This window comes from Pseudorca crassidens, chromosome 3 (genome assembly GCF_039906515.1).
Source record: "Pseudorca crassidens isolate mPseCra1 chromosome 3, mPseCra1.hap1, whole genome shotgun sequence".
Lineage (NCBI taxonomy): Eukaryota > Metazoa > Chordata > Mammalia > Artiodactyla > Delphinidae > Pseudorca > Pseudorca crassidens.
In genome coordinates, this window is record NC_090298.1 from 26,398,485 (window position 1) to 26,408,148 (window position 9,664).

General features: G+C 41.6%; 1 protein-coding gene across 13 annotated transcripts in view; it reads right to left on the reverse strand.

The window, feature by feature from the left end:
• Nucleotides 1-9,619, reverse strand: part of DROSHA (drosha ribonuclease III) — a 139,369-nt gene extending 129,750 nt beyond the window's left edge. For 12 of the 13 annotated variants that reach the window (XM_067730452.1, XM_067730449.1, XM_067730448.1 and 9 more), the window contains exons 1-5: nucleotides 9,462-9,619; nucleotides 8,256-8,382; nucleotides 7,120-7,185; nucleotides 5,373-6,206; nucleotides 1,153-1,245 (exon numbers count right to left, since the gene is read on the reverse strand). In XM_067730452.1, the coding sequence (XP_067586553.1) occupies nucleotides 1,153-1,245; nucleotides 5,373-6,206; nucleotides 7,120-7,136 (944 nt within the window). In that variant the 5' untranslated portion in view covers nucleotides 7,137-7,185; nucleotides 8,256-8,382; nucleotides 9,462-9,619. The remainder of the gene's footprint in view (nucleotides 1-1,152; nucleotides 1,246-5,372; nucleotides 6,207-7,119; nucleotides 7,186-8,255; nucleotides 8,383-9,461) is intronic. The other variant, XM_067730442.1, reaches the window with a different exon arrangement.
• Between the last annotated feature and the right edge of the window lie 45 nt (nucleotides 9,620-9,664).

The following is a 9,664-nucleotide window of genomic DNA, read 5'->3' on the forward strand; positions in this document are numbered from 1 at the left end:
GTGTTCTAAAATAGTTTAAAACTTTTTTGAAAGTGGCACAAATTCACCTTCTTCAACTTTTTTCCATGGTTATCAGCCTATTAAAATTTTCTGCTTCTTGTGTAAGGTTTGCAATTTTTGTTTTCATAGAAAACAACCCATCACATCCAAGTTTTTAAATCTCTCAAATAAAATATCTGTACTTATACCAACATACAATAATTTTTAAACCTCCTTCATTCCTGTAATAATACAGTAATGAAGGAGGTTTAAAGTATAATTTCTTATACTTAATGGAATGTATGTATTTCTTTTCTTGATTTGCCACTTTTTAAATTGTACGGCCTTTCAAAGAAATCTTGCATTTATTTACAAATATTATTATAGTACTTCAGTTCTATTTTCTATTTCATTAATTTCTTTTATCTTTAAATCCCTTTTTCTTATACTCTACCAATTTCTAGAGTCAAGTGATCAGATAATAATTAGATATATAGTTACCATTTATTTGGCACTACTGGGCCCAGTTCTAAGTGTTTTACGTGTATTATCTCAACGACCCCTCACCACTCAATAAGGCAAGTATAACTGTCCTTATTTTAGACAAAGCCACTGAGGCTTAAAAAAAGTTAGATTACTCTGCTCAATAACAAAGTTGGGAAAACTAATAATTGACCCCAAATCTGTCAGATCCTAGAGTACTGTTCTTAATTACCATTACATAAGACATGAATTTTACTTATCGATATAGAAATGGTTACATCCTGCAAGTTTTGATTTGCAGCAATCTCAATGTCATTTTTCCAAATAAGGTGTGACTGCAGTTTTGCTCTTTTTTTTTGAAACAAGTAAATTTAAGAGCATAATTATGAATTTTCAAGGTTTTTCTTAAAAAACCTTGAATTATTAATGTTTAGTTTTATAGCAACTGAGGTCAGAAAGTGGCCCATATAATTTCTAACTTTTGGAAATGTATCAAGATTTTCCTTGTTCATTCTCAATACATATTGAAAGTAAAGGTTTTTAAGTAATTGGCTACTTTAACTTTTCACAGGGCTCTTTGGACAGACTCTCAGGCTATTCTTAAGACCTGGCTGATACTTTGCACAAGCACAAAATTTGAATTCCAGGAGATAATCCTATGACTTCTACCAGTGTCAACTCCTTGCTTACCTTCCAGATCTCTTATACTCTTTTTTGTAGGACCTTTCCAGAGACGGTGATCTTCGGCTGTCCCGGTGCCTGTGTCTCTCCCGTTCCCGCTCTCTTAAAGGAATTAATACACAGAGCTGTTTTCAACAGAAAGACTCAAAACACCATCTCTTTTCACTGAATTCACCTTCTGAATAAATGAACCTCACCTCACCTAAGAATTTTGCAGGCACTATTCACTATGGGAATTTTTATTCATCCTTCATTTATTAGAGGATAAAGGAGTGTTTCACGTTACAGAAGTTAACTAACTTGGACATTTCTTGCTGTTTTCTTTAAAAAAAAAAAAGAAGTCATACTTAATACTGAGCAACAAAGGGAATTTTATCATAATCTTCTCTTGAGACCTTCTAACCAGCCAACCTTGATTATTTAACCTAAGAGGAAAACTTCAAAGGATTCAACTGTCTATTGATTTCTAGAACACTCTTAATTTCATCCATCAAATATATGCCAGTTAAAGCTTTTACAGTAAAGATTAGGACAAGGGTCTATAATGAAAGAGTTCTAAACTCTTATAAGTTATAGGCCTGAGGTATAGTTCTAGCCATCACTAATTGTCATGAGACTCTAAGTCACTTTACCTTTAAATGCTGTCTTCATCTGAAAGAAAAACTCTAAATGGAGACACTGAGTTTACTCAGTGTAAAACTAGAATGTAGGATTTTGAACCTTCCAATGTGACACCAGAATTTAGTAATAATAATAGTAATAACTTGAGTCTATTTAGTAAGTACAATGAGATCTGAAACAAAAATCGGAACTCCAGTGTGTCTATATCAGAAATAAATCTAAGGGAAATAACTACTAGGTCTTAGAATGGGGGAAAAAAATGCTATAGTAGTCTGAGTCCAGCAAGAAGACTACAAGAAGACTACAAAAATGTCTGAACTCAAAAACATCTCCCTCTCCCTGCACCAGGCTTCCCTGGCAGTTCAGTGGTTAAGACTCCGTGCTTCCACTGCAGGGGGCACTGGTTCGATCCCTGGTCTGGGAACTAAGATCCTATATGCTTGCCATGTGGCATGGCCAAAAAAAAAAATCCCCCAACCTACAGCCAAACAGAAGAAATGTAAATTCACTGAAATCAAAATTTACAAAACTGATAGAGATCTTAGATATTAAAACAAAAATTGTTTTTTCACCTAAAAATCACCCCTCCTCAAGAAAGACTCCTTTGAATAATACTTTTAACATATACTTAAGCCACAGGTACACACCAGCTGTGCAAAGTAAAGGAGCCAGTGCTTGGAATTATACATTCTTTACCTGATACACTTCTAAATTTACAGTTTACTTTTAGGCAGTAAATCCCAGCTAGTGAGCGGTACCACATGACAAAGATATAATGTAATTTGTGCTGGCATGGCTGCTGAAAAAAATAATTGCCTATACTTCCAAATAAAAACTGTATTTAGGGACTCCCTGGTGGTTGGGACTTCCGCTTTCAATGTGGGGGGCACGGGTTCGATCCCTGGTTGGGGAGCTGGGGTCCCACACGCCTTGGGGCCGAAAGGCCAAAACATAAAACAGAAGCAATATTGTAACAAATTCAATAAAGACTCTAAAAATGGTCCACATCAAAAAAAAACAAAACAAACAAAAAAACCCTCAACTTAAAGGATATTCCTAATTTTTTGTTTGTTTTTTTAACATCTAGGGGATAGAATTTTGCATTCAAGAGTGGCATTTCTGATGATGATTACTACCTCTGAGTGGCTATGAACTGAAAAGACCAGTATGGACATAAGTCACAGTAACATTATATGATAAAGCCATTTAAAGCAAGAAAAACAATGCTTGGGTTATTTTTCCAAAAACTTTTCCCTGTTTGGAAGCATAGTATTAGATACATAACACTAGCTCTCTGATGACTACACGTTGTACTCAACAGAACAGCTATGGGGATTACTGTGCTATAACACTACTCATTTGTGGGAAGGCGCTGCACTGCACCTTACTGGTTGCATCTGCCGCTGCTTCTTTTCCCACTCCCCGGAGGAACCCTGATCTTTCACGATAGCAAATGCATACATCTACTTCTTCACAAACTTCCTCTAGAAATGGTTTGCCCTAAAAGGATCTTGTAATTATTATTCAACCAGATTTCGGAGCAGGAGGAAAAGAGGGAAAATGAAATTTGAAAAAGGACAGATTCACTTACCCCAAAAAGCAAGGGGAGAAGTAGCCAGAGGACAGACTAAAGAATTTGCATAAACTTAACACAACCTAATGCACAAATTTGTGAACTTTTGGTTTTCTCCAATATACTTCTAGAAGTTATACTAGGACTTCAGGTGCCCCATGTTTGTTTCACAGAAGCATTCCATATAAGACAGATGACTGACACGCTACTAAGACCCCAAAAGGAGCTGATTTTAATGTGGCTGTGACACTAAGGCAGCTCCTGGGCAAATATCCCAAATACAACATTATAAAACAACTCCAAAGTAAATAAAGGCCATTTAGAAAGATGAGGTAACTGCCTAAGGTCCTTCATGGTAAAGGGGTTGCCTTTTAGAATAATGGAGATTAAGGGTAATTCTTTTGGCACTTGATTTCACTTACTGATAGACATCCTCAGTTTACAGGACATCTGTGTTTCTTCAAACAAACACATTAACTCCAAGCTTAAGCCTGGATGGAAGAATCCAGGATTTTACAGCAGAGCCCTAAAAACTACAGCACCCCCAAAACGGAAAAAAAAATGCCACCTAGAATGCTGAAGTTTGCAGCAAAATGTTTCCCCAGAGATAGCTTTATTAATAATCACTTTGTCTGAAGAAAACTATTAACAAATTCTTTCTGATTTAGATTTTCACCATAAAACTGTAAAATAAACCATCACAGGCCTCTGCCAACTAGTCCATCACAGAATTAAGAACAAAACTGACCGGGAACAGTAAGTAAGTCGTGCTGAAAAGACTTTTAAAAGTCTACCAACTCTGTCAGCTTTGGCCCACCAGAATCAGTCACCTCTGAAGGAAATATGTTCCTTCCACCTTCCACTGGGCATCAGGGAGAAGCAATAGAGCATTTTCCTTCCAAACCTTCCAAGCACTGGTCACTCTCTTCGGGACTGAGAATGACTGCTACCGTTTACTGGCAAAATGTTCAGTCAGAATCAAGCCCCCAGCCATGAGAACAACATGGGAACTGAGAAGCACACTGATTCCACAGAGGCCAAGACCAGCTCTCCACAAACCCAAGTAACGGAGTGACCACTCTGGGGACCTCAAACTTTTCAGCACAGAAGTTCCACAAGACAATGAAGGTAAACACACCACAGCAGACACAAAGAGCAGCACTGTTACCAGCTTGACAACCGGAAAACCTCAAATCTTCATCAATATAAAGAGTTCACTGAAGGTACGAATAAATATTAGTACAATCGATATCTGTGCATTTTTATTTTTCCATCTAAACCAATGGTTGTTAGATTTTTGGTGTAATAGACTCACACCATCTCTTAAAAATCTGCTGTAAGCAACTGATTAACTTATAGAAAAACATACATACACAAAGAATTTGCATATAACTTCAGAGCACTTCTAGATGCTCATCTATGAGTGTCTGTTGGAAACCTTATTCTCTTGTATACATAGATATTTGGTCTTTTGGAAAAAAAAAAAGAAATGTAATCTGGAATGGAATAGTACGTTTTAAATGCAACTTTCTTTAGTATGAATATGTTTCAATGCAACAAAATCAAAAAGCCATTTTGAAAACTGTAACTTTGATAATGTGTATTATTTCATTTTATAAAGGAACAGAGCAAGAAAGCAACAATATATGATAAACTTCCACTTATCCTAAACATCAGAAAGCAAGTTCTGCTTGTTAACTACTTCGATTCCTGACTGATAACATACGCAGATCAACAATTCCAAAAGAACTCAAGTGCTGTAACCTGATATGGTGATCACACTGAACATAATTAAATACAACATCCACACAAACAACTACAAGATCTTTTATTGATCATCATTAAAATGTCAACTGTATTATGCAGAGTAACTGGCTTACATTCATTGAAATGAATCTATGTTGATAATTTTGGGATGCTTTTCCTTTTATAAACCGAAATGCACAGCTGGACCTTTTCGGTTTGGTTGTTGATCAACAAAAATGGCCTGTGCCAGGGCCTCTGCACTTCATTAAAAAACACACATGTGCTTTACCTGCTCCGCTCATAGCTCCTGTGGCGGGACGGTGTCCTCCCCCGGTCATAATCGGATCTGTAGCGGCTGTCCTGCCTTCTCCTGTCAGGACTTCGGCCTCGCTCCCGCCGATCCAGGGAACGATGCCTCTCGCCCCTCCCGTGGCTGTGATCCCGGCGTCTGTGATCATCATAGTGCTTGAGCCTTTCTGGGGACCTCCTCTCACTGGGAGCCTTTGGGAGTGGGTATGGAGGGAGGTGCCTAAAATGAGGGCTACTGCTATTATTAGCACTGGGTGAGAAGGAACTGAGGTTGTTCTGGAAGCTATTAAAATTGGGAGGTGGGAAACTGTGGTGCGAGTATCCCGGAGGGTACTGGTAATTGACCTGCTGAGGCACTACGGGAGGAGGTGGGGGGTGGGGCATGGATGGAGGGGGCATCATGAAGGGGAAAGTGCCCTGTCCAGGAGGTGCTCCAGGGACTGGGGGGTTATTGGGACAGGGCATCGGAGGCGGCATGGGAGGAAAACAGGGAGGCACGGGAAAGGGGGGCCTCATCTGGTGGCTGGGGAAGGGGGGCCGGATCGGGCAGGGGGGAAGGGGGCCTTGTGCTGATGGAGGCATGGGTGGAGGGAAGGGCACGAAGTCTGGTCGTGGAGGCAGGAAATTGGGAGCTGGGGCGTTGGAGAACGTGGTGGAAGGGGCGCTCGGAGGTTCGTATTGGTATTGCACAGGAGGCTGCTGAGGGTGAAGCAGTCTCAGATTTTGGGGCCTGAAGGCTGGTGCTGAGGGTCTGGATCCATGTCCTCCTCGCCCTCGGGGACACCCTCGTCCTGGGTGGAATGACATTCTATGACTTTGTTGGAGGAAAGAAAAAGATAAAAGAAAAACTCACTATATATACAGGGTTTTACAAACGCCTGACCATCCCTTAGGCCACTGCCATATCCCACCCATCTAATACTGAGTTCTCTGTAATAGCGGAACCTCCTCATGGCCAATAAACTCCTCTTCCCCAGTCTCAGCCACCCAACCCACTGCCATGGTCAGTCCCTGCTCGTCACTCCCTAAAGCTGCTCAACCATGTGCTATGACCTCACCATGTCATCCCGTCCACACACCCCACGTCTCTACATCTGCACCATCTTCCTGTCTACACTTTCCTCCCAACTCAGCACAGACTCGCAAATTCAACCTAATGCATCCTAAAAGGAATTCATGATCTTCCCCTTCAAGACACCACCACCTGCTCCTTTTTTAGTGTTTCCTGTCTCAATAGATGAGACCATTTACTGGTCCTCAAGTCATATACCAGGGGTTACCTGACAACTTCTCCCTTATCCCCTCTAGTTAAAAATTTATTTTCAAATGCCTATCATTTCTGCTTCATAAATACTTCTTGAGTGCATCCATTTCACACCATCGTCTCCTGCCTGGCTACTACAATAACACCCTTGCAGGCCTTTCTACAGCCACTGTCACCACCCCAAGGGTTTTGTTAGGTCCCCTGCTCTCACACACTCTGTGCTGCTTCTTGGCAGGTCGTACAATGATTACAGGTCACCAACTCATTACCTCATCCCACCTTTAACGTCTGCCGGCACCTCAGAACTGCCAGGGCCATCAGGGCAGGCAGTGTACATGGCCCACATGAACACACTCCCCCTCTCCTCACATATCTAAACCCTTCCCACCCTCAATGGCCCAGTGCCAGTGTTTGCTTCTCCCTGTTCTCCCAAAACGGCTGCCATTACTGTCATACCACTCACCAGGTACTGCCTTGCATGGTGACGTATTATCTGGGTATGTCACATCTTCCACAGAGAATATAAGCTCTAGAAGACAGAAAGAATAAATAGACATAAAAGTGATTCCCAAACTGCTAATGCTAGAAAACATTTCTACAATTATCTTAACACTGATTTTGCATCTTCCAATGCAGTTCGCATACTAACAAAATTAAGAGCACGCTGAACTGAATTAAAGTTTACAGCTAACTTTTTAGATATCCTTAATACTTGTCTTGCTGACTCAAAATAATCAGTAGCTTAAAAGACTGGAAACTTAGGCATACTCTATCTCCAATTTGCTAAAAGACTGAGAGAAAAAAATCATTTCTGTTCTCCCACTCCACACTCCAGTTTACTTCACAAAGAGACCAGCATTCAAATTCAAACTTAACTATAATCTTGTCAACACAACAATTTCCCTTGATTCTCATTCTCAGCTCTTTCCACTGAAGAATGTTACAAACAGGAACGGCTTTCCAAATACTTAGGCTTCAGCAAAATGTTTAAAAAACCCAAATAAATATTAACTGCAAAAAGCTTTAATGTAGAAGCATCTTCCTTCTAACTAAAAGCTTTACCAATACGCTTAAGGTAGATTTTCCAATGGCTCATGAAAATAGTTTCAGATTATTTAGCTGTATCAATCACTGTGCTTAATAAAAAGTAGATACCAAATGATATCTGATTAATGATTATTATTCAGTTCAAGGCCCTCTTGATAGACCTAGGACCTAGACAGCCCATCTTGCCACCACAGGCTACTCAGGGCCCACAGAATCGAGTTCAAACCACACGTTTGGCATTTAAGGCCCTGTGCAATCTCGTCCCAACTTCTTCCAGGCTAATTCTCCATTAACCTCCCCATGAAGTGCCTATCACCCCAGATTTTCCCAGTTGCCTAACATACAAAGTACTATCACCCCGCTTGTTCTTTGCTCCTGCCCTTCTAAAATCCCCTACCCTATGAATTTGCCCGTTGAATTTCTTCTACCCACCAACCAGGCCAAATGCCAACTCTTCTGTGCTGCCTTTCCTGGTTCCCTTCAGGAAGTAATCCCATTCCCTCTACACGTCTGTTGCTCTTAGTCTGTACTTAATTCTTTTATAGCACTTACCAGAGACTGCCTCATATTACAGTCACGTGTGCGCATGTCTAACTCCTCCACTAGATTATGAGCTCCTTGATGAAACGGGTTGATTCACAAACATTTCTGTATCCTTCACAGCCCCTGGCAGAGCGTCCTGCACACAGTAGGTGATCAATAAATGTTTACTGTCTCACCAGTGATATACATTTCTGTGTTGCTACTGTACATTTCCCTACTGCATATATCCACAACAGATTGGCATTACCAAAACCAGACAAAAAGCAGGTCTTTTCACTGATTCATGCAACATTTAAGGGGCCTATACATGTGGGGCACTGTCACAGGTCCTAAGCACTCAAAGATGAGTAAGACACAGAGCCCACAGGACTCGTGAAGCCCAGAATCCACATACAAATACAATTTTTAAAAAATAATATAATGCTATAAACACAAGAGGTATGCATAGGGTCCTGGGGAACACAAAGGAATGTACTGAACCTAGAGTTGGGCAACAGTCAGGATCACCAACACTCCTGTACTGTGTGTTCAGACTGCTGTTGAAGACTCACCATTAGATCCTCATGTGTTTCTAGAGACAGAATATCTGAAAACACTGATTATGAAACTGACCTATTAAAGGCATAGTCAGGCTGTGTTAGGGTGCGACAAAAGTCAAAAGTCAAGGAACTCACTGCAACTGGGAAAGTAATTATTTTCTGCGTGTGCCTACTCCTAAGTTGCTGTTTGGAAGCAGGGAAACTGAGGGAGCTGTTTTGCACAGTTACCACGTCCAGGAACATCAGTCTATGTAGAAAACGTTGCAAAGTGTGCCTACATTTCTATTAACACTCTCTTTCTCCCAGCTGAGTCCCCAGGCCGGTCTTCTTCGGCTGGCTGATCCGAAATTACGTGTCTCCCTGTTCACATCTCCCGCCAGATCGTGCGCCCCACGAGGTAAGCTTACGGTCTCACTCCCCTCCGAGATCCGGGCGGCCCCAGGGCTGAACCACCGCACGCGCTCCACAATGAAAGAAAGATCTCATTTTTCACTTCTATTTATTCGCAGGATCCGGGCCTAAAGTCGCTTTTTCGCCCTTCGCTGCAGATCTGAAGAGGGGCTGCCCGATCCTAATTCCCAGGCGCCCCTCGCCCCAGCCCCAGACTCCAGCCCCGTTGAAATCAGGACACTTGGAAACACTCCCTCTTCCAACACCCGCAAGCTGCCCCTTTTACCTGCAAAAGGCTCTCAAGCCGCGAGGTCGCCGTTAGAGTAAAGCCAGACTCAAACTGCAGCTGCCAAGACCTTAGCGTCGCCAGCGCCTCCGGAACAGGAAACCGAGGGAATTAAAAAGCGAACCTGGGAAAGCCGGACCACAAGAGGGAAAACTCTTGGGCTCGTCGCAGCGCCTTGTGCGCGGTGATTGCTGCATCAATAA